We start from the raw sequence: 25827 nt of genomic DNA, 5'->3' as shown, positions 1-25827 counted from the left end.
TCATGTATTGTGCCCTTTGCATCTCTGTAGCTGTTGTCTAATTCTTCTGTTATGTGATAGGCCTTCCTATACTTGAAAATGGTAGTATATCTTCTTGGGGGGAAGTCCTGGCACCCCTGTTGCAAGGTCAGCCCTAATGATTGGTCCTGAATCAGTGGTGGCAGAAGAGTGATGGCAGAAGCGGTGTTCAGTCTTCGGCTATCAGGCTCTCTTTCCAAGTCTCCTGGGAGCTCCTTGAGGGCAGAAGGTCTTCTTCCCTTATTCCTGATTTTATCGCCAGCGTCTTGCACTGAGTTATGTAAATGAATGAAAGTAAATAAATACAGTCTAGAGTTAATATGTTGGATCTCAAGCTTAGTGTGGATAAGACTAGATTTAAAAGGTTCTTATATGGTGCTTTATCATCATTATTCTCCCATCTACCTCTCTACCCCTGTCTCGCCACAACTGTACTGTCTCTAAAGCATTAAAACTTCAGTGTCATTATTTAAAAAAGTAAATATTCGGTGGCATTTATTTTAAAAAGTATTATCTTTGATTAAGGAAAACACCTAATCAGCATTATGGGCAGAACTCGGCATCCAGAATAAGACTGGGGTGAAGGGAGGAGTGGTGAAGCTTTAAGGGGAATGGGGTATGACTTCAGCAGTAAAGACCAGTGTGTTTGCATGGATTGTGACAGGCATACCCAGTATATTTTATTCTTTATCATTGTAAAAGGGAATGACTAGGGATGAGAGGAGATATATTATTGAATTCTGGATGGAGATGACAAATTGAAGTCCTAATAACCAATCTGAAGAAGTAATTGCATTTATAAAATTTACCACGGTACTATGGGGTACATAAAGAAATATTTTATATGTCCATGTATCATGCTACTCTAGCTAGATCTTAGATTCCCTAAGCAAGAAGACTGGGTTCATCTTTGTACTCCCAGTGTGTCTGTTTATGACATCTGCATAATAGATGGTCAATAAGTGTTGAATTAAATGGAATAGAGGACTTAGTCCTAGATCTCAAAAAAGCGTATAATTCCTGACCCTGTGCGGTGGCTCATGCCTGTAATCCCAGCACTTTGGTAGGCCGAGGCGGGCGGATCACGAGGTCAGGAGTTTGAGACCAGCCTGACCAACATGGTGAAACCCCATCTCAACTAAAAATACAAAAACTAGCTGTGTGTCATCGCAGGTACCTATAATCCCGGTTGCTTGGGAGGCTGAGGCATGAGAATCACTTGAACCGGGGAGGCGGAGGTTGCAGTGAACTGAGATCATGCCACTGCACTCCAGCCTGAGTGACAGAGTGAGACCCTGTCTCAAAAAAAAAAAAAAAAAGTGTATAAATTCCTTTAAAGGGGGCAAATGTAATAATCTTGGAAGTTATATAAGAATGCATGGTTTTACGTAGTTAAGTGCCTAGTGAACCGTAGACATAGTAAGTCTCTATATAAATTCAGGAAGACACAATGTTATGAGGCAGTTAAGATTAATATCTAGTGTCCCAGTGCCTGCTCTGTTACTTACTGGCTAGTAACACTATTTCTCTCATAGGGCTGTTAGGGTTTAAATGAGAAAGTGAATGTAAAGTGCTTAAAATGTGGCTGGTGCAGATTGAGCTCTCATGGATATCAGAGAAATCAAGATTTGAGTAGGTGAGATTAGAGCCAGGTCCTGTTGAATAAGTACGATTTAGGCAGAAGGATATGAACTATTAATTCTAGCACTGGCGTTTAATTGCTTTTGATCTTTGGCAAGTCTCTGAAACTCTCTGTGCTTTATTTTCCTTTGTATAAAAAAGGGGCTATTGTAATCACAGTTCTTGGTACACAGTTTGTGCCCAACAAATAATAGCTGTTCTTATCATAGGTGTTATTACCACCTCTCATCATCATTGTCACCATTGTTGTCGTCATTTTCAGGGTGGAGAATAGCCAGAAATTGGTCATCTTGGAGTAGTGGAGCTGAGGTCTCAGGGAATAAAGGGAAACAAGATTTATATTTAGAAAAGGGTCTGACTGCAAAATCTGTCTTCAAATTAAATAACTATTAGAAAAATAGAAAACTTTGATCGTGATCACAGTGAATTATGCTGATTACAGTATCCAGGATATTGAATTTTATATAGAATAAATTTTACTTCAGTATTTTGAAATGATACTAATGATAACAAATTGTATTCTTGCAATGGCTCTTTTCTTTTTAAATACAGACCTTTTTAAAGGACCCAAATTTAGGTGTTTTTATTGTACTGAAGCCTATTATAAGATATATAACAAAAAGGACCATACTTTACACTTTGCCACTGTGACCACCTACCTTTGGAATTAGATTTGAAAGTGTTAAGTGGTTGATGCACGGAGCAATGAAACAGTGAAAGTATTTTTATAAAGCCAGTGTAATCATATCTTTGTTACAAAAATGAAATCTTTGAACTTTTAAAGTCAGGGTTAGTGATAGTTCGTGTAGCTTTATCTAGTAATTCTGTGTTACTAAGCATTTTCCCTTAATTATTTTCTCTCAGAACGATATCGCATTCAGAGTGAACAATTTGAAGATCTTTGGCTCATAACCAATGAGCTTATTCTTCGCCTTCAAGAATATTTTGAAAAACAGGGAGTCAAAGATTTTGCATGTTCTTTTTCTGGATCTGTACCCCTTCAAGAATACTTTGAGTTGATTGATCATCATTTTGAGGTGTGTATGATCATAACCCACATCATCTATAATCCTTATCATCTATAATCCTTAAATATATGAAAGAGAAATAGATGCTATAGAAGAATTCTGTATGCATGCTGTTAGGCTATGTGCTTCTAGTTGTTTTTCTTATGTGGATGGTGGATTTCGTGAATCCATTCCTGCCCACTTGCCCAGTTTGCGATCAATTAGAGACATTTACAGAGTGGCTGCCTGGAGCTAACCATGTCGTCTGGCCCTGGAACAGAGCTGATTTAATTCTCCCACATGGAGACTTAACCCTTGACCCCAATAACCCAGTGTTAAAACTATTTGAGCTTATCGGAGGCCATTTGGCTAACTAATTCTAGCAGGCCATAAATGAGGTGTGATTATAAAGTAAAGTGATTTTTCTTTTTCTTTTTTTAACAAGCATACCAGAACTTCTGCATCTGAATGAGGGTTAACACTTAAAATATTCCCCAGTATCTGGCACAGTGGGTGCTTAGTAAATGCTGAATGATTACATATATGAATAAATGAGATCTAACAGTAACTTTGTTGCTCTGAATATTTTGCATTTCTTCTTTGGAAGTGCCTTCAGAGCCTGTGTTAGATTCTCTTGAGTATCTCAGTGGTGACATGTCTTCATCGTTTGAAGATTGATTTGATGATTGGGACTAGCCAAATATTTGTTTTGTGAGTGGATTTGACAGTGACAGTCATAGTTTTTTTAAAAGTCCCGTGTATTCAAGTCATCAGGCTCCACTTACATAGTCTATAAGCAGACTCTACAGACAATACAAAAGGGGAATTTTGAGAGAATTTTGAACATTATCCAAGTAAGCATTGGTTCTTGGGACTACATTTCAGTTTATGAGTGTGTGTGCATGTGTGTGTGTGTGTGTGTGTGTGTGAGAGAGAGAGAGAATTACCAGTCATATAATTTTTCAGTCAACCATTGAACATTCTAAGAGCGTTGACTTTCAGCTATGAAGACTTCTTTAATGTAGTGTGAACATAAAAAGAAAATTTCAGGTGCATACAATCGAATTATGAATAATTATGTCATAATTCCTCATCTATGATGAGGATCTGTGATGACAATATTTTCTAGGAATGCATGCCTTTGGTCAAATTGTAGCACCAGAATTGACATAGTCTGTAAAAGTATGTTTAGGTATCGTATGGAATGAGAATCTTTGCAATTCTTTGGGATATATTTTAAGAAATTCTTGCTTCACTGTTGGAAACTTAAGTGTAGTGATTTGTGAAAGGGTCCACGGAAAGACTATACCAATATATATTTGTAATATTTGAAATAGAGAATACTAGATACTATTGACTCATAAGTTTGACATATAATTTTCCCTTTATACTTTCTGGCTAGTAAGTAACTCCCTGGAGCTTCTACATCAGGGGTATGTCTTTTCTGAGGAGGGACTTAGAGAATATGGTGAATGACAGGCACTTTCATTTGTTACACACATAAAGTAAGGGGGGCATGGTTATGCTTCCTTTGTTCTGTGTCTCCTTTCTCTGCTTTCAGCCATTAGTAAGATTTTAAACTTTGAATACAGTTGGGTTTTGGAATCCAAGTGTGTCTTGGAGTGTAAACTTCGTGAAGGCAGAAATTTTTGTCTGTATTACTCATTGCTTTAATTTCTAGTGCCTGGACCAGGGTTTGGCTCTGGGATCAATAAATATTTGTTAAGCATTGAAATTCTGACATGTGAAAACATTTCAATCACTGCTGCTTGGTTACATGTTCAAAGGAATGATAACCTGGTTGATTGTCTGAATATTGAGAATATCTTTTTAATTTTTTGGTGTATCAAGAATTTAGGAAATAAATTATTATAGCAGTAAATTATACAATTAAAAGAATGAATTATTGATAATTAGGTTAATGTCCTTTTAAAAACTTTATTTAAAAATTTTTTATTACAGGAAATAAATTATTATAGCAGTAAATTATACAATTAGAAGAATGAATTATTGATAATTAGGTTAATGTTCTTTTAAAAACTTTATTTAAAAATATTTTTATTACTTAATTTTTCATATTTTTTTGCTCAAGGGAATATTCTTTGATTTAGTTAGCTACTGAGTGCTTCTATAGAGAACACTTGGACACAGGAAGGGGAACATCACACACCGGGGCCAGTTGTGGGGTGGGGGGAGGGGGGAGGGATAGCATTAGGAGATATACCTAATGTAAATGACGAGTTAATGGGTGCAGCACACCAACATGGCACATGTATACATATGTAACAAACCTGCATGTTGTGCACATGTACCCTAGAACTTAAAGTATATTAAAAAAAAAAAAAAAAAAAAGAAAATGTCTCTCAAAATTGAAGGGTAAATAAAGACAAAATACATGAATACACTTAAAAAAAGTTAAAATTTCAAGTTACTTTTATTTCATATGTAATTGTAGAATGCATGCACTGAAAGGGTAAGGAATTTGGTTTGTTACTAGAAATGTAGACTACGATATGTTTGACTTCTGAGCATTTTGAATATGATGTTTATTTCAGCTAGTTTATTACTGTTTTGTAAAGTTGAGCTAGTGATTCACATGACCTAATCTTATGAAGTGTCCCTTTTACCCTGTGACTTTGACTAGCTTTCCTTTATTATTTATTTATTTATTTTTTTTTTTGAGACGGGGTCTCGCTCTGTCGCCCAGGCTGGAGTGCAGTGGCACGATCTCGGCTCACTGCAAGCTCGGCCTCCTGGGTTCACGCCATTCTCCTGCCTCAGCCTCCCAAGTAGCTGGGGCTACAGGCACCCGCCACCATGCCCAGCTAATTTTTTGTATTTTTTTTTTAGTAGAGACGGGGTTTCACCGTGTTAGCCAGGATGGTCTCCATCTCCTGACCTCGTGATCCGCCCACCTCGGCCTCCCAAAGTGCTGGGATTACAGGCGTGAGCCACTGTGCCCAGCTGCTTTATTTTAACAATATTAATTTAAATGAGATGGGTTACAGTGAAGAGAGTCTTTTAGGATTCTAATTCCCCAGCCACTCAGTCTCTTCTTTGGAGGCAGTGTTTGGTGTGCAGTTTCTTGTGTATCTTTCTAGAAATATCCTATGCAGTCACAACTATGTTAATATATAGGTTTCTTTTTTTTAAATAAAAAATAATGGTAGCACATTATACATACTATTTTGTATTGTTTTGCTTTGTTTCATTTATCGTATTTTCACAGCATTGCATATCAGCACATAGTAGTCTTGCAGAATAGTCTTCCTTCTTTAACCAGTTCCCCTATCGATGGGAATTTTGATTATTAATAATGTCTTACTATGATAACAATAGATCAAACAATTTTGTAATGGGTATCCTGATATATACATTACTTTTGGCAAGCATATCTCTAGGATACATTTCTAGAAGTGGGATTGTTAGATCAAAGGCATATGTTTAAGAGGTATTTGTATTAACTTTTATGTAAAACTTTGCCCATTTTTCTATTGGAGTGTTGCTGATTTCCTACTGATTTCTGTTGGGTTGTGGCCTTTTTCTCATTGATTCGTAGATGTTTTCTAGATATGGGCATGAGTTTGTCTCTGTAGTTATTGCTGTTATTTTTTGCAGTTGGCTATTTGTCCTATTTTCTTTATAATTTTTAAAAATCATGTGGAATTAAATGTTTTTTTTTTTTTTTAGTAATTTATCAGGGGTGTGTTTGTGTGTTTTTGTGTGGGTGTGGCTTTTAGCTTTTGACTTACACTAATAAAGGCCTTTCCTATACCAAGATCATTTTAAAAATTCTGATTTTTCTAGTGCTTTTATTGTGTCTAAACTTTTAATCTGTGCATTGATTTTGCTATAAAGAATGAGGAAAGATTTCTATTTTTTCCCATGTAACCACTTATTGAAAAACACTTATTAAATGATCTGTTTTTCCTCCAGTGATACTGGTTAACTTTTACAAATTTTCCATTTGATCTGTTCCACTGTATTATCTGTGAATTAGTGATTCATGTACCAAATACCACATTGTTTTAATTCCCTTAACTCTATAATACATTTAAATTTCTTCATTACTCTTTTACTTTTATTATCATTGTGTGTATTTTTTCTTTAAAGATGTTTTTTGTGTCCATTTAATCTCAGTTTAAGAAATTATTCATTGCAGCTACGGATAAATGGTGAAAAATTAGAAGAACTCTTATCTCAGAGAGCTGTACAATTTCGGGCCATTCAACGCCGGCTATTAGCAAGATTCAAAGATAAAACTCCTGCACCTCTTCAACACCTGGACACCTTGTTAGATGGAACCTACAAGCAGGTCAGTATAATATCAGTAACAGTTTTCTATTACTGGCTATACTTTTTTTGTCACCCTAGAGTCATGTAGCAGAATATCCAAGATAAGGTACTCATTTCCAGTGCTTTAAGGAACAGTGAACAGTGCACAAGCTTTAGAGTCAGAAAAACCCAGGTTCAAAGTCAAACTCTACTGCTTTCTAATTGTGTGACTTTGGGTAAATTACATGAGCGCCCTCAGTTTCCACATATTACCTCCCAGAGTTGTTATGAGGATTTTTAATCTTTTATGTAAAGCAACAAGAACAATGCCAGGCACATAATATGTGCTTGATAAATAGTAGCTATTATGATTAGTATTATGAGACAATTCTTGGGGCATTCCATAATTATTACCATAATTCTCCAATTGTTTTACCAAGCAACTGGCTCATACTTCTAGTATTATGTCAGTTGATATTTTGAGATGGAATTCTTAAGCAGCATAGTTCAAAAAGTTCTAGTTCAAAATATGTTTTTTCTTCTTCTTGATCACCTTCCATCCATAGTTTATCATTTGCATGGCTGGGTGATCTGGCTGTCACTGTTAAGGCACTGTCTCTCCAAAAAGTATTCAAAACATCTCTCACTTAAAAATTATTTTTTAAATTTTAAAATAATTTTAAAAAATCATGATAAGGCCTCTACCAGTTCTGCTATAATGTCTTTGAATGATTATAATGAAGACTTTGAATGACTATGTTGTGTATTCCTATATTTCTTCACAGTGTTACTCTCCTGTTTCAAAGTCAGTGTTGCCGGTATGAATATTCTGTTGATTTTTTGAATTGACTTTTTTAATTGAGATAATTCTATATTTCTGTGCAGTTGTAACAAATAATGCAGAGAGATCTCATGTCTCTTTTAACTGCTTTCTTCCAATGGTAACATTTTGCAAAACTATGGTATAATATCCTAAGCAGTATATTGATATTAATAAAATCCACAGGTCTTATTCTGACTTACTTGTACTCATTTATGTGGGTGTGTGTATTAAGTTGTATACAATTTTGTCACCCGTGTAGATTCAGCATCTGCCACCACATTCTAGACGCTTCACCACAGGACTCCTTCATGTGGTCCTTTATTACAACATTTCTGCCCTTCTCCCCTGCCCCACTCCATTCTGTTGATTTTGAAAGGACAAATCAGATTTTTGTTTTCAGAATTAATTTTCCTAGGGGACAGAAGAATAGCTTACTATGTTTTTCCTCATAATACATTTGTTTCTTAAAATTTTCATGGTTAGGCTGGGCGTGGTGGCTCACGCCTATAATCCCAGCACTTTGGGAGGCCGAGGTGGGCGGATCACGAGGTCAGGAGATCAAGACCATCCTGGTTAATACAGTGAAACCCTGTCTCTACTAAAAATTCAAACAATTAGTCGGGCATGGTGGCAGGCACCCATAATCCCAGCTACTCGGGAGGCTGAGGCAGGGGAATCGGTTGAACCCGGGAGGTGGAGGTTGCAGTGAGCCGAGATCGCGCCATTGCACTCCAGCCTGGGTGACAGAGCAAGACTCCATCTAAAAAAAAAAAAAAAAAAAAAAAAAAATTCATGGTTATTTGAAAATTAGCAGCAATTTAAAGGACAGTCTATGGTAGCAGTGGAATATTGGAAAGAACACTGGGCTTGGAATTCAAACACCGCAGTGTTGTTGCTTATTAGCTGTGTGGTTTTTGGCAATTCCCTTACCCTCCCAGAACTTCTGTTTTGTTCCATAAAATGGGATGGCTACTCTTTTGTTACAAAGATTATATTCCATAATGTATGGAATTTACAAAATTTGTTCCACAAATATAGACTGCCAATTTTGTGTCTGTGTGCTGGGGTAATTATATGATTCTTCAGTCAGTAGGCACCAGTGCCCTGTCTGTTCCACACCTCTTTTCCTCTTTAGTACTCTTTTTGTTTTGTTTTCTATTTCCTTCCTTCTTTTCCTTTTCTTTTTTCCCATTTCTTTGTTCACTTTTCTTTCTCATTCTGGGGTCTACTGCCATCCGTGCCTGCCATACTTGAGGCTGAAGGTGTGGTCAACCTTGTCTTTAATGATGCTGTATCTTTTTGTAGACACAATGGTGGAAGGGCATTTAAAGGAACTTGAAGAGGATACTTGATTTAATGCTTTCCAGATTTTCTATATAGTAAGACTTCGTCTTTTATAGATTGAAAGTGCAGAGGTTTTTTTTTTTCTGTTTAGACTCAGGGTTGAGGTTTTCCATGATTTGTAATATTACAGACAAGATGATCAAAACCATGGCTTTTCACTTGAATGTATTATTGGTAAGTCCCATTCCTTTTAGATTAATGAAAAGAATGAATAAGCATTTGAAGGAAAAATATGAGTACTATAAGGATTTTGACTTAATTTTTATGTACCTTGCCATTCAATTTTATTATATATATATATTTGTAATAAATTAGGGTGAGGTGTTGATTGTTCGAAAAGTTTCTTGAGCATAATAAGGTCTATTTTAATTCCATTTAGTCAATTTTTTAATGACATACTTAACACATGAATATAATTTCCCAAAGAAAATTATAACATTATACATAATGCTAAATTTCCCATCTTGGTTCCTTATCATCTGTTCAGAAATGTAATCATTCTTACTGTTTTTATTTCTTTCCATACCTTTTTTTTTGGCACATAGAAATGAAATATTGGTTCACCAGGCTAAAGAAAAACTCCATGAAGAGTATCATGTTATATGTATTAATCTAGCTCTCTTTTTTCTTTTTCTTCTAAAGTATGTACTGGAACACTTTGCATATTAGTGCATAGATGTACTTCTCTATTTGTAATGGTTACATAATAGTTTATGATATGGACAGTCTGTAGTATGGACAATCACAGTTTATTTTTTTCATTTTTTTATTTTTTCATCTTTTTTTAATTTTTAATTTTTTAATTTTGTTATTATTATACTTTAGGTTTTATGGTACATGTGTGCAATGTGCAGGTTAGTTACATATGTATACATGTGCCATGCTGGTGTGCTGCACCCACTAACTCGTCATCTAGCATTAGGTATATCTCCCAGTGCTATCCCTCCCCCCTCCCCCCACCCCACAACAGTCCCTGCAGTGTGATGTTCCCCTTCCTGTGTCCATGTGTTCTCATTGTTCAATTCCCACCTATGAGTGAGAATATGCGGTGTTTGGTTTTTTGTTCTTGCCATAGTTTACTGAGAATGATGATTTCCAATTTCATCCATGTCCCTACAAAGGACATGAACTCATCATTTTTTATGGCTGCATAGTATTCCATGGTGTATATGTGCCACATTTTCTTAATTCAGTCTATCATTGTTGGACATTTGGGTTGGTTCCAAGTCCTTGCTATTGTGAATAATGCCGCAATAAACATACATGTGCATGTGTCTTTATAGCAGCATGATTTATAGTCCTTTGGGTATATACCCAGTAATGGGATGGCTGGGTCAAATGGAATTTCTAGTTCTAGATCCCTGAGGAATCGCCACACTGACTTCCACAAGGGTTGAACTAGTTTACAGTCCCGCCAACGGTGTAAAAGTGTTCCTATTTCTCCACATCCTCTCCAGCACCTGTTGTTTCCTGACTTTTTAATGATTGCCATTCTAACTGGTGTGAGATGGTATCTCATTGTGGTTTTGATTTGCATTTCTCTGATGGCCAGTGATGGTGAGCATTTTTTCATGTGTTTTTTGGCTGCATAAATGTCTTCTTTTGAGAAGTGTCTGTTCATATCCTTCACCCACTTTTTGATGGGGTTGTTTGTTTTTTTCTTGTAAATTTGTTTGAGTTCATTGTAGATTCTGGATATTAGCCCTTTGTCAGATGGGTAGGTTGCAAAAATTTTCTCCCATTTTGTAGGTTGCCTGTTGACTCTGATGGTAGTTTCTTTTGCTGTGCGGAAGCTCTTTAGTTTAATTAGATTCCATTTGTCAATTTTGGCTTTTGTTGCCATTGCTTTTGGTGTTTTAGACATGAAATCCTTGCCCATGCCCATGTCCTCAATGGTAATGCCTAGGTTTCATTCTAGGGTTTTTATGGTTTTAGGTCTAACGTTTAAGTCTTTAATCCATCTTCAATTGATTTTTGTATAAGGTGTAAGGAAGGGATCCAGTTTCAGCTTTCTACATATGGCTAGCCAGTTTTCCCAGCACCATTTATTAAATAGGGAATCCTTTCCCCATTGCTTGTTTTTGTCAGGTTTGTCAAAGATCAGATAGTTGTAGACATGTGGCATTATTTCTGAGGGCTCTGTTCTGTTCCATTGATCTATATCTCTGTTTTGGTACCAGTACCATGCTGTTTTTGTTACTGTAGCCTTGTAGTATAGTTTGAAGTCAGGTAGTGTGATGCCTCCAGCTTTGTTCTTTTGGCTTAGGATTGACTTGGCAATGCGGGCTCTATTTTGGTTCCATATGAACTTTAAAGTAGTTCTTTCCAATTCTGTGAAGAAAGTCATTGGTAGCTTGATGGGGATGGCATTGAATCTGTAAATTACCTTGGGCAGTATGGCCATTTTCACGATATTGATTCTTCCTACCCATGAGCATGGAATGTTCTTCCATTTGTTTGTATCCTCTTTTATTTCCTTGAGCAGTGGTTTGTGGTTCTCCTTGAAGAGGTCCTTCACATCCCTTGTAAGTTGGATTCCTAGGTATTTTATTCTCTTTGAAGCAATTGTGAATGGGAGTTCACTCATGATTTGGCTCTCTGTTTGTCTGTTATTGGTGTATAAGAATGCTTGTGATTTTTGTACATTGATTTCATATCCTGAGACTTTGCTGAAGTTGCTTATCAGCTTAAGGAGATTTTGGGCTGAGACGATGGGGTTTTCTAGATATACAATCATGTCATCTGCAAACAGGGACAATTTGACTTCCTCTTTTCCTAATTGAATACCCTTGATTTCCTTCTCCTGCCTAATTGCCCTGGCCAGAACTTCCAACGCTATGTTGAATAGAAGTGGTGAGAGAGGGCATCCCTGTCTTGTGCCAGTTTTCAAAGGGAATGCTTCCAGTTTTTGCCCATTCAGTATGATATTGGCTGTGGGTTTGTCATAGATAGCTCTTATTATTTTGAGATACATCCCATCAATACCTAATTTATTGAGAGTTTTTAGCATGAAGCATTGTTGAATGTTGTCAAAGGCCTTTTCTGCATCTATTGAGATAATCATGTGGTTTTTGTCTTTGGTTCTGTTGATATGCTGGATTACATTTATTGATTTGCGTATATTGAACCAGCCTTGCATCCCAGGGATGAAGCCCACTTGATCATGGTGGATAAGCTTTTTGATGTGCTGCTGGATTCGGTTTGCCAGTATTTATTGAGGATTTTTGCATCAATGTTCATCAAGGATATCGGTCGAAAATTATCTTTTTTGGTTGTGTCTCTGCCTGGCTTTGGTATCAGGATGATGCTGGCCTCATCAAATGAGTTAGGGAGGATTCCCTCTTTTTCTATTTATTGGAATAGTTTCAGAAGGAATGGTACCAGTTCCTCCTTGTACCTCTGGTAGAATTCGGCTGTGAACCCATCTGGTCCTGGACTTTTTTTGGTTGGTAAGCTATTGATTATTGCCACAATTTCAGATCCTGTTATTGGTCTATTCAGAGATTCAACTACTTCCTAGTTTAGTCTTGGGATGGTGTATGTGTTGAGGAATTTATCCATTTCTTCTAGATTTTCTAGTTTATTTGCATAGAGGTGTTTGTAGTATTCTCTGATGGTAGTTTGTATTTCTGTGGGATCGGTGGTGATATCCCCTTTATCATTTTTTGTTGCATCTATTTGATTCTTCTCTCTTTTCTTCTTTATTAATCTTGCTAGCAGTCTATAAATTTTGTTGATCCTTTCAACAAACCAGCTGCTGGATTCCTTAATTTTTTGAAGGGTTTTTTGTGTCTCTGTTTCCTTCAGTTCTGCTCTGATTTTAGTTATTTCTTGCCTTCTGCTAGCTTTTGAATGTGTTTGCTCTTGCTTTTCTAGTTCTTTTTATTGTGATGTTAGGGTGTCAATTTTGGATGTTTCCTGCTTTCTCTTGTGGGCATTTAGTGCTATAAATTTCCCTCTACACACTGCTTTGAATGCATCCCAGAGATTCTGGTATGTTGCGTCTTGGTTCTCATTGGTTTCAAAGAACATCTTTATTTCTGCCTTCATTTCGTTATGTACCCAGTAGTCATTCAGGAGCAGGTTGTTCAGTTTCCATGTAGTTGAGCAGTTTTGAGTGAGATTCTTAATCCTGAGTTCTAGCTTGATTGCACTGTGATCTGAGAGATAGTTTGTTATAATTTCTGTTCTTTTACATTTATTGAGGAGAGCTTTACTTCCAAGTATATGGTCAATTTTGGAATAGGTATGGTGTGGTGCTGAAAAAAATGTATATTCTGTTGATTTGGGGTGGAGAGTTCTGTAGATGTCTATTAGGTCCGCTTGGTGCAGAGCTGAGTTCAATTCCTGGGTATCCTTGTTGACTTTCTGTCTCGTTGATCTGTCTAATGTTGACAGTGGGGTGTTAAAGTCTCCCATTATTATTGTGTGGGAGTCCGAGTCTCTTTGTAGGTCACTCAGGACTTGCTTTATGAATCTGGGTGCTCCTGTATTGGGTGCATATATATTTAGGATAGTTAGCTCTTCTTGTGGAATTGATCCCTTTACCATTATGTAATGGCCTTCTTTGTCTCTTTTGATCTTTGTTGGTTTAAAGTCTGTTTTATCAGAGACTAGGATTGCAACCCCTGGCTTTTTTGTTTTCCATTTGCTTGGTAGATCTTCCTCCATCCTTTTCTTTTGAGCCTATGTGTGTCTCTGCATGTGAGATGGGTTTCCTGAATACAGCACACTGATGGGTCTTGACTCTTTATCCAATTTGCCAGTCTGTGTCTTTTAATTGGAGCATTTAGTCCATTTACATTTAAAGTTAGTATTGTTATGTGTGAATTTGATCCTAGCATTATGATGTTAGCTGGTTATTTTGCTCGTTAGTTGATGCAGTCTCTTCCTAGCCTCGATGGTCTTTACATTTTGGCATGATTTTGCAGTGGCTGGTACCGGTTGTGCCTTTCCATGTTTAGCGCTTCCTTCGGGAGCTCTTTTAGGGCAGGCCTGGTGGTGACAAAATCTCTCAGCATTTGCTTGTCTGTAAAGTATTTTATTTCTCCTTCACTTATGAAGCTTAGTTTGGCTGGATATGAAATTCTGGGTTGAAAATTCTTTTCTTTAAGAATGTTGAATATTGTCCCCCACTCTCTTCTGGTTTGTAGAGTTTCTGCCGAGAGATCCGCTGTTAGTCTGATGGGCTTCCCTTTGAGGGTAACCCGACCTTTCTCTCTGGCTGCCCTTAACATTTTTTCCTTCATTTCAACTTTGGTGAATCTGACAATTATGTGTCTTGGAGTTTATCTTCTCGAGGAGTATCTTTTTTGGCGTTCTCTGTATTTCCTGAATCTGAATGTTGGCCTGCCTTGCTTGATTGGGGAAGTTCTCCTGGATAATATCCTGCAGAGTGTTTTCCAACTTGGTTGCATTCTCCCCGTCACTTTCAGGTACACCAATCAGACGTAGATTTGGTCTTTTCACATAGTCCCATATTTCTTGGAGGCTTTGCTCGTTTCTTTTTATTCTTTTTTCTCTAAAGTTCCCTTCTCGCTTCATTTCATTCATTTCATCTTCCATGGCTGATACCCTTTCTTCCATTTGATCGCATTGGCTCCTGAGGCTTCTGCATTCTTCACGTAGTTCTCAAGCCTTGGTTTTCAGCTCCATCAGCTCCTTTAAGCACTTCTCTGTATTGGTTATTCTAGTTATACATTCTTCTAAAGTTTTTTCAAAGTTTTCAACTTCTTTGCCTTTGGTTTGAATATCCTCCCATAGCTCGGAGTAATTTGATCGTCTGGAGCCTTCTTCTCTCAGCTCGTCAAAGTCATTGTCCGTCCAGCTTTATTCCGTTGCTGGTGAGGAACTGCGTTCCTTTGGAGGAGGAGAGGTGCTCTGCTTTTTAGAGTTTCCAGTTTTTCTGCTCTGTTTTTTCCCCATCTTTGTGGTTTTATCTACTTTTGGTCTTTGATGATGGTGATGTACAGATGGGTTTTTGGTGTGGATGTCCTTTCTGTTAGTTTTCCTTCTAACAGACAGGACCCTCAGCTGCAGGTCTGTTGGAGTACCTGGCCGGCCGTGTGAGGTGTCAGTCTGCCCCTGCTGGGGGGTGCCTCCCAGTTAGGCTGCTCGGGGGTCAGGGGTCAGGGACCCACTTGAGGAGGCAGTCTGCCCGTTCTCAGATCTCCAGCTGCGTGCTGGGAGAACCACTGCTCTCCTCAAAGCTGTCAGACAGGGACATTTAAGTCTGCAGAGGTTACTGCTGTCTTTTTGTTTGTTTGTGCCCTGCCCCGAGAGGTGGAGCCTACAGAGGCAGGCAGGCCTCCTTGAGCTGTGGTGGGCTCCACCCAGTTGGAGCTTCCTGGCTGCTTTGTTTACCTAAGGGAGCCTGGGCAATGGCGGGCGCCCCTCCCCCAGCCTAGCTGCCACCTTGCTGTTTGATCTCAGACTGCTGTGCTAGCAATCAGTGAGACTCTGTGGGCGTAGGATCCTCTGAGCCAGGTGCAGGCTATAATCTCCTGGTGCACCGTTTCCTAAGCCCGTCGGAAAAGCACAGTATTTGGGTGGGAGTGGCCCGATTTTCCAGGTGCCGTCTGTCACCCCTGGAAAGGGAACTCCCTGTCCCCTTGCGCTTCCTGAGTGAGGCAATGCCTTACCCTTCTTCGGCTGGCACATGGTGCGCTCACCCACTGACCTGCGCCCACTGTCTGGCACTCCCTAGTGAGATGAACACGGTACCTCAGATGGAAATGCAGAAATCACCCGTCTTCTGCTTTGCTCACGCTGGGAGCTGTAGACCAGAGCTGTTCCTATTCGGTCATCTTGGCTCCTGTGGCCAATCACAGTTTATTAAAGGACAAATCTTAATAATAGTTTTAATATTGGGTCTAACATTGAGAAAAATCCTTTTTCGACAACTCTCCTGGGATCGAACAGGCATACCACATACCTTGTTATCACATACCTTCTGTTTAGTGTTTTTCTTATCTTTAGGCTTTGCCTAGGTAGGGAGCATGATTTACTTGATGGATTAGGCAAGCTCATGAAATAACAAGCCATACTAAAGCCCATTCCTGTCCCTGTGGCATAACTCCATTGCATGACTTTAGTAGATTTTTAAAGTGTTTTCCTAATGTACCGCTTTAAAATTAGATCTGCTACCTGTTTGGAGTTTTTTTTCCTCTTGTGATGGGATCTTTCAATTTTTCAGCAAAATGTTCTCTATGAGACACACATATACACATGCACACATACACCAGCATACCCATACATACACACTACCTTACAGATATGTTGTACCAGATTGTAGCTCAACCAATAGTATATGAAAATGCCCGCTTTCCTAGGTATTATTACTTATTTTCATCTTTACAATTTTTAACTGAAACAGTAATTTGATTGTTGTTTTACTTCTTACCTCTTTCGTTGCTTACCAGATGTGCTGCATATTTTTCACATGTTAATTGGCCATTTGTATTTCTTTTTTATGACTTACATATGTACACATTTTGTTTAATATTCTATCATGTTCATCTTTTTCTTACCATTTTGTGTATATTGAGGGATAATCTTTGATCCTACTTTTATCACGCGTGAAAATACTTGGTACGTATTTACGTATGTAATCTCTCATACATAAAATAGTTTTACCAATTTGTCATTTGCCTGTTATTTTTTATTTGTAATGTATTTTTGACACATGAGGTTTAAAAAACATTTGCGTAGTAAAATCTATGCATCTTTTTCCTTTAGGTTTCTCTGCCTAGGCAGTCCTTCCTTATGTATGCCAAGAGTATATGAATATCAATTTATAAATTATTCTAACATTTCTATGCTATGATTCTTTAAATGTACTTTTTTCACTCCATCTGGAATTTATTGTGCAATTTAGTGAGAATCTAATCTCCCTGCTCCCTGGTGAGCTTATTGTCTCAGCCCCTGCTTATCGCATATTCCATTCTTCTGCTGAGCTAAAATACTACCTGAATCATTTAACAGTTTTACTGTATGGCAAACCATCCCAAACCTTAGTGGCTTAAAACAACAATAATTCATTATTTATTGTTCATGAGTCTCTGGTTTAGCTTGGTAGTTCTGTTGATCTGGGTCATGCTTGGCAGATCTTGATTGGGCTCACTCATGTGTCTCTGGTCAGTTGGTGGCTCAGCTCGGGACTGGATAGCTAGGACGTATTTGCTCATGTATTTGGCAGATGGCTTGCAGTTAGCTGAAATAATTGGGCCACTTGTCTCTCATGGCCCAGCAGGCTAAGCTGGGCTTGTTCACATGGTGACTATATGTCCCAATGCGCAAGCACTTTTCAAGCGTCTGTTTGTGTCATGTTTCTAGTGTTCCATTGGCTTTGGTCAATTCAGATCAAAGAGGTGGGGATATAGACTTTGCCTCTTTGTTGAAGGAGTGGAGAGTTGTGTACTTTTTTATAATCTACCCTCCTTCTTTCAACATACATTAAATTAGCAAACTATTTTAAATGAACAGTTCTTTTTGAAACTTTTCTAACCCTTCAATTTAGTTTTTCTATACTTAGAGATGTCTTTTCTTCTATACTTTTGACATTTAAACTTAAATTTTTGTTGTCATTAAAAAATCTTATTCACTCATAAGCAGTTGTGGTCTGTGGACTCTGAAGATAATTTGTCTGAAAATTAATTAGGTTTGTCAAGAGTCGTTTAAAGCAAACAGAGCAGGCTGGGTATGGTGACTCATGCCTGCAATCCTGGCACTTTGGGAGGCTAAGGCAGAAAGATCCCTTGAGCCCAGGAGTTCGAGATCCCTATGAGCAACATAAAGAGACCCTGTCTCTACATAAAACTTGAAAATTAGCTGATAGAGGTGGTGCTCACCTGTGGTCTCAGCTACTCAGAAGGCTGAGGTGGGAGGATTGCTTTAGCCCAGGAGGTTGAGGCTGCAATGAGCCATGACTGTGCCTTTGTATTCTAGCCTGGGCAACAGTGCGAGACCCTGTCTCAAAACGAACAAACAAACAAATAAAAAATAAAGAAATAAATAAAAAATAATGCAAACAGAGCATCAGTGTTGTTTTTAGGCGAATAAAACTGTCTGAATATTTGCCCATGTACTTAGTTATGGTCACTTCTTTGAAGGATGGAATCTATTATCCAGTTTTTTAAATAGGTCTTCACCTTAGCTTTGTCCAGGACTGGCTTCATGGGCGTGTCACCTGCACAGTCACACAGAGCCCTGTTTTTGATTTAATGCTCTGTAGTAGCCATATTGGATTTCTTAATACTTTTAGAACAAGGGGCCCTGTATTTTTATTTTGCTCTGGGCACTTCAAATAACGTAGCTGGTCCTGGCCCTGTTAGGATAATAACAACTTTCTGATGAGTAGAACAAGACACCTGGGAGTTCAGATACAGAGCAAAGTTCAAATAGAGAACAGCCTTATTACCCCTACCCCCAAATCACATGTAGGCCTTTCCAGAGATGAAGAAAAGGGGATGCAATGGACATCAGTCGTAGCTCTTCTGGATAGCTCAAGTGCTTCTTTTTGGGACAAACATATTGGTTAATTGGCAATGAGGCAACCAACCATGAAGGGTTATCTCATTTAGGACCATCATCCTGCAGTCAGCCCTCTCTTGGCCTATTGTGGGTGGCAGCCTCATATTATATTTCTAACAGGTGGGTCACTGGCTTCAAGATGCGTCATTAATAGTTTTGAGTTTTGATGCAAAAGCCAACCACTTCCCTCCCTATTTTCAAATGCAGGTTATTTCCTGTATCCTGTATAGGAACCCTCAAAGCCACATTCCCATCTTATTTTTGCTAGCATGCCTTGCCTACATAGTGTCTACTACTGCATCATACTCCACTAGGAGCATACAACAAGCACCCTTACTGAGGCCAACCTAAGGTTGAAGCAAGGAGAGGGGACCGGGGATTATCAATCTGGGAAAAGCAGAGCATGATTCTTACAGAGGAAGGATTTGGCCTCTAGTGAATAAATATTTTTCAGTTGCCCACCACAGTTTCAGTAATTATGTTGTATTTATACACCCATAAAAAAGAACAAGATTATGTCCTTTCCAGGGACATGGATGGAGCTGGAGGCCATTATCGCTAGCAAACTAACACAGGAACAGAAAACCAAATACTACATATTCTCACTTAAAAGTGGGAGCTAAATGGTGGGAACACATGAAGACATAGAGAGGAACAACACACACTGGGGCCTACTGGAAGGTGGAGGGTAGGAGGAGGGAGAGGATCAGGAAAAGTAACTAATGGGTACTAGGCCCAGTATGTGGGTGGTGAAATAATCTGTACAATAAACCCCCGTGACACAAGTTTACCTATGTAACAAACCTGCACATGTACCCCTGAACTTAAAATACAAATTAAAACTAAGAAAATTATGGCACACGTATACATATGTAACTTACCTGCACATTGCGCACATGTACCATAAAACCTAAAGTATAATAATAATAATAATAATAATAATAAAATAAAATAAAAATGAATAAATAAAGAAAATTTTGGGAAAAATATCATCCTTTTTGAAAGAATTTTCATCTTTACTTCTAGCTTTGGAGGTATAATGTTGAAAGAATGTAACCGTGTTGAGAATGTCTTCCTTCAGTAGTTAGAAACCTAAATTTCCTCATTCGTAAAATTGGAATACTGCCTTCTCAATCAACTGAATGTATTTTTGGAGGACCTAAGAAATAAAGTAGGAGAAAAGAAAGGAAATTCTTATTTATTGGGTGTCTGCTGAGTTCGAAGTAAATTTTATTTATTCATTTAATACTTAGAATTATCATGTGAGGGTGGCATTATTGTTTATAGAGGAAGAACCTGAGACTGAGTAGAGTAAGAAACTTGCTCAATGTTACATAGATATTAAGCATTGTATTCCAAAGTCCAGGCTTTAGAATATCATGTGGCAATTTTACTTTAATCATTGTCAGGTGAGACATAGACAGCCTAGATTTTCTTTAGCAAAATTATGGTCAGGGTAAAGAAAAAGGAAATGTGTGCAAACTGTTTGTACATGTTCATGCTACATATATGTATATGCATGATCATCTAATAGCCATTGTACACACACCTGTTAGAAAGGTAACAAAATCTTTTGGAGAGTTCCCTCAAATCTGAAATTATATCTGAAACTGAAGTATCAGAGGACTTTTTTTTGGGTGTGTGACTTTGTTGATTTCACTTATACCTAAGTTTAGCTTCTTTGCCTTCAAATGCTGATGCTTATTGGCAGAAAAGCTTTGCCAAATAAATTCTCTATTTTATTATAAAATTTTCACATAAATTTGTTAGTCAAAGCAAGACTGGTTGAGTAAATTGAAATGGAAGAAATTAGACTTACCCTATGACTTGGCTTATGTTTTGATGCTATTATATGTGCTAAGGTTTTTCTCCTCACTTCAACACTAACCCTCTGTTGTAGCAGAGGGAAAATGTTTACTGATCTAAAAGTTGGTGTCAGATGACATATGTGTGATGTAATGACTGGTAGTCATTAATGTTCTAGAGAGGCAGTTGGCTGATTTTTCTCTTCTACAAAACAGAGGCTGTATTAGGCATAATTTTAAATAGAGATCCTGTGGTTTGGAGTTTGCTATTTGTTACTTTTTCTGTACTTAAAACTTCCTTCCACTCTGTTTATTTGTATAGTATTGATATATAAAAATCATTTTAAGTCACGCAGAAGTCTAAGAGCTTTTTGGTCCATGGGTTTTTAAATGAGCATGATTTTGGCTGATAACACAGAGGAATATATAATGAAACCATTCAGAAGCCCACTTTCCTCATTGTCACGGACAAGTAAAAATAATATGCTGAGAGACTAAGAAGGAGCTTTCATGGATGTGGTGATGTTGCTGGGCTTGTTTTTCATATAACCACTTAAGAGCTAAAAGGAAATTCTTTCTCAGAAGGTGGTAGAGTAAATAGGTGAGAAAGGAGGAGGACACAGAAATTTGCAATCATAAGTTTGTGGATGAACAGGGGTGGTAAGTAAAAACAAAACAATACAAAACAAAAAAACTGAGATGTCAGTAAAAAAATGGAATTTGTACATTTTTACCCTGTAAGTTTACTCTTGAATATTTAGGCAAGGAAATAGTTCACAAAGAAAAAAAATACCTTCATCAAGATGTTCATTTATATTATTAATTATCTTTGCCGGAAATTGTAACCAGCTTTCTAGTTGGAAAGTGATTAGTTTTATCACAGTGCTACTATTTGACATGATATCATTTCATATCATTATTGCATTTCATTATTTTCAAAACAGGAATGATATAAAACATTTTATATAACTGAAAAAAGCAGATTATGAAATAGTATATAGGAAGTTACAAATAATGAAATAGATGTGTCTATAATAGATACATGTACAAAAAATTGAAAATGGTGTATGTTTATTTTAGATGACTTTACATTTTTATGCAATTTTAAAAAATATTATAATTTGATGAGTGCATGGATGGGAAGAATCAGTATTGTGCAAATGGCCATATTGCCCAAGGTAATTTATAGATTAATGCTATTCCCATTAAACTACCATTGACATTCTTCACAGAATTAGAAAAACTATTTTAAAATTCATGTTGAACCAAAAAAGAGCCTGAATAGCCAAGACAATTCTAAGCAAAAAGAACAAAGCTGGAGGCATCACCCCACCTGACTTCAAACTATCCTGCAAGACTACAATAACCAAAACAGCATGGTACTGGTACAAGAACACACACATAGACCAATGTAACAGAATAGAGAACTCAGAAATAAGACCGCACACCTACAACCATCTGATCTTTGACAAACCTGACAAAAACAATCAGTGGGAAAGAATTCCCTATTTAATAAATGGTGCTGGGATAGCTAGCTAGCCATATGCAAAAATTGAAACTGGACCTCTTCCTTACACCAACTACCAAAACTAACTCAAGATGGATCAAGACTATCATCAGAGTGAACAGACAACCTACAGAATGGGAGAAAATATTTGCAGTCTCTCCATCTGACAAAGGTCTAATATCTAGAGTCTACAAGGAACTTAAACAAATTTACAAGAAAAAAACAACCCCATTAGAAAGTGGGCAAAGGACATGAACAGACACTTTTCAAAAGAAGACATACATGTGGCCAAAAAACATCTGAAAAAGCTCAACATCACTGATCATTAGAGAAATGCAGATCAAAACTACATCTCACACACCAGTCAGAATGGGTATAATTAAAACATCAGAAAACAACAGACACGGGTGAGGTTGAAGAGAAAAAGGAACACTTTTATACTGTTGGTGGGAGTGTAATTTAGTTCAACCTTGTGGAAGACAGTGTGGTGATTTCTCAAAGACCTAGAGGCAGAAATACCATTTGACCCAGCAATCTCATTACTGAGTATATACTTAAAAGAATATAAATCTTCAATTATAAAAATACATGTATGCGTATGTTCATTGCAGCACAATTCACAATAGCAAAAACATGGAATCAACCCAAATGCCCATCAGTGGTAGAGTAGATAAAGAAAATGTGGTACATATGCACCATGGAATACTATGCAGCTGTAAAAAGGAACGAGATAATGTCCTTTGCAGGATCATGGGTGGAGCTGGAAGCCATTATCCTCAGCAAACTAATGCAGAAACAGAAAACCAAACACTCCATGTTCTCACTTATAAGTGGGAGCTGAATGATGAGAACACATGGACACATTGTGAGGGGAAACTACACACACTGGGGCCTGTGGGAGTGGAGTCAGGGGCGGGAGAGCATCAGGAGGAATAGCTAATGGGTGCTGGGATTAATATCTAGGTGATGGATTGATCTGTGCAACAAACCACTGTGGCACATGTTTACCTATGTAACAAACCTGCACATCCTGCACATGTACCCTTGAACTTAAAATAATAGTTGAAGAAAAAAAATAAAAATTAAAAAAATTGATGAGCACAAAAATAGCTTTTTCAAAACAATGTGAATGCATTAATATACTGAATCATACACTTGAAAATGAGGAGCTGACAATTCTGTATGCCTGGTACAGCACTATCTAATAGATAGCCACATATAGCTAATTCACACTTGAAATGTGCATTTTATGTTATGTGTATTTTACCAGATATAATACCACAGATAACAACTTTTTGAAAACTGGGTTGTAGTCATGGAACCCCTGTTCTTCATTGGTATTTCTGAGTGAGCTATTTTCTCTTTCCTGTCTATACCCTATGAACTTGTTTCTCTGGTCTCAGAATATTTAGAGTTTTGAATTATTCCATATATGAGTTAGTTAAACGTTAGACCTAAAACCATAAAAACCCTAGAAGAAAACCTAGGCATTACCATTCAGGACATAGGCATGGGCCAGGACTTCATGTCTAAAACACCAAAAGCAATGGCAACAAAAGCCAAAATTGACAAATGGGATCTAATTAAACTAAAGAGCTTCTGCACAGCCAAAGAAACTACCATCAGAGTGAACAGGCAACCTACAAAAGGGGAGAAAATTTTCACAACCTACTCATCTGACAAAGGGCTAATATCCAGAATCTACAATGAACTCAAACAAATTTACAAGAAAAAAACAAACAACCCCATCAAAAAGTGGATGAAGGACATGAACAGACACTTCTCAAAAGAAGACATTTATGCAGCCAAAAGACACATGAAAAAATGCTCACCATCACTGGCCATCAGAGAAATGCAAATCAAAACCACAATGAGATACCATTTCACACCAGTTAGAATGGCAATCATTAAAAAGTCAGGAAACAACAAGTGCTGGAGAGGATGTAGAGAAATAGGAACACTTTTACACTGTTGGTGAGACTATAAACTGGTTCAACCCTTGTGGAAGTCAGTGTGGCGATTCCTCAGGGATCTAGAACTAGAAATTCCATTTGACCCAGCCATCCCATTACTGGGTATATACCCAAAGGACTATAAATCATGCTGCTATAAAGACACATGCACATGTATGTTTATTGTGGCACTATTCTCAATAGCAAAGACTTGGAACCAACCCAAATGTCCAACGATGATAGACTGGATTAAGAAAATGTGGCACATATACACCATGGAATACTATGCAGTCATAAAAAATGATGAGTTCATGTCCTTTGTAGGGACATGGGTGAAACTGGAAATCATTCTCAGTAAACTATCGCAAGGACAAAAAACTAAACACCGCATGTTCTCACTCATAGGTGGGAATTGAACAAGAGAACACATGGACACAGGAAGGGGAACATCACACTTCGGGGACTGTTGCGAGGTGGGGGGAGGGGGGAGGGATAGCATTAGGAGATATACCTAATGCTAAATGACGAGTTAATGGGTGCAGCGCACCAGCATGGCACATGTATACATATGTAACTAACCTGCACATTGTGCACATGTACCCTAAAACTTAAAGTATATTAATAAAATAAAAAAATAAAAATAAAAAGAGAGCAGTTAGATAACTGAATGGTATGCTTGAGTGAATGTAAAGGTGGATGTTCTCTTGCTCTGTCTGACCCTTGCTAGTTTCTCAGCCAAAGAAGAGCAATATACAAAGCTCTTTCAAAATTTTGTAAATTTTTCTTCATCCGGGTCAGAGTAATTTCCAAAGAGTGTTTGTTATAAGTATGTCCCTGATGTATTCAATATCTGTGTGTGGGTATGGAGTCTAGCCAACACTGTCTGACAGAAATTTGTTCAAGTCACAAATGTGAGCCACATATATTATTTTTAATTTCCTAGAAGATTAAAAGAGTAAAGTGAAACAAGTTAATTTTAACCATGTATTAAATTAAATTAATTAATTAATTTTTTGAGACAGTCTCGCTCCATCACGCAGGCTAGAGTACAGTGGCATTATCTTGGCTCACTGCTGGGACTACAGGCATGCGCCACCAAACCTGGCTAATCTTTGTATCTTTAGTAGAGACGGGCTTTCACCATGTTGGCCAGGCAGGTCACAAAGTCACGTGACCCACCCGCCTTGGCCTCCCAAAGTGCTGAGATTACAGGCGTGAGCCACCATGCTCAGCCCAACAATGTATTTTATTTAACTCTATATATTCAATATATCATTTCAACATGTAGTAAAATTAAAATTATTAATGAGATATTTTTTATTTCATAATAGGTCTTCAAAAATCTGGTTTATTTTATATGTGCAGCACATTTCAAGTGTGAATTAGCTATATGTGGCTATCTATTAGGTAGTGTCGTACCAGGCATAGAGAATTGTCAGTTCCTCATTTTATATTGTTTCTTGTGATGTCTTCTTTCTTGATTTTTTTTTTCTTTCCTTTAGTCTTTTTAAATTCTTATTCATGAATAGACTATCACTGAGCCAGTGATTTTCACTCACTGGATGTGAATAGCAGGCAGTTGTGAAGCACTCTTAGGTGGTTAGAGAATCACCAGAAACATTAGCTCATAAAAACTATACATTCAAATATTGTTTAAAACAGTGTCATCAAATTTTATGTCAACAGACTTGAGTCCTAGTCCCAGTTCTTTCTGTTGCTTTAACTTTGGGCATATCACGTCATCTCTCTGAGCTTCATCTTCTTCACTTTAATCTGTGGACCCTGTAGATAGAACTTGTCTGTGTAGCATCTTGTGTGGTGCTTATCTTCCAGTAAAATTCTCAATAATTGTTTATTGTACCTGCATAATGGTTATGAAAAGGGACTTGGAATCTTAAATTTTCATCAATTCAGAATTTCAGAA

The 25827-nt window shown here is 37.5% G+C and overlaps 1 protein-coding gene across 8 annotated transcripts in view; it reads left to right on the top strand.

Annotated features, from left to right (window-relative positions):
* BBS9 (Bardet-Biedl syndrome 9) overlaps nt 1-25827 on the top strand; it is a 483026-nt gene that overhangs the window by 260940 nt on the left and 196259 nt on the right. For 6 of the 8 annotated variants that reach the window (XM_054559335.2, XM_024250181.3, XM_024250180.3 and 3 more), the window contains 2 exons: nt 2524-2696; nt 6829-6981. In XM_054559335.2, coding sequence (XP_054415310.1) covers nt 2524-2696; nt 6829-6981 — 326 coding nt within the window. Of the gene's footprint in view, nt 1-2523; nt 2697-6828; nt 6982-7726; nt 8171-25827 lie in introns of those variants that run through there. The other 2 variants (XM_054559334.2, XM_054559333.2) reach the window with 1 other exon arrangement.

The sequence above is a fragment of the Pongo abelii genome, chromosome 6, assembly GCF_028885655.2.
Source record: "Pongo abelii isolate AG06213 chromosome 6, NHGRI_mPonAbe1-v2.0_pri, whole genome shotgun sequence".
Classification (NCBI taxonomy): domain Eukaryota; kingdom Metazoa; phylum Chordata; class Mammalia; order Primates; family Hominidae; genus Pongo; species Pongo abelii.
Note: the sequence above shows the minus strand (reverse complement) of the source record. Positions and strands in the feature narration are given on the sequence as shown.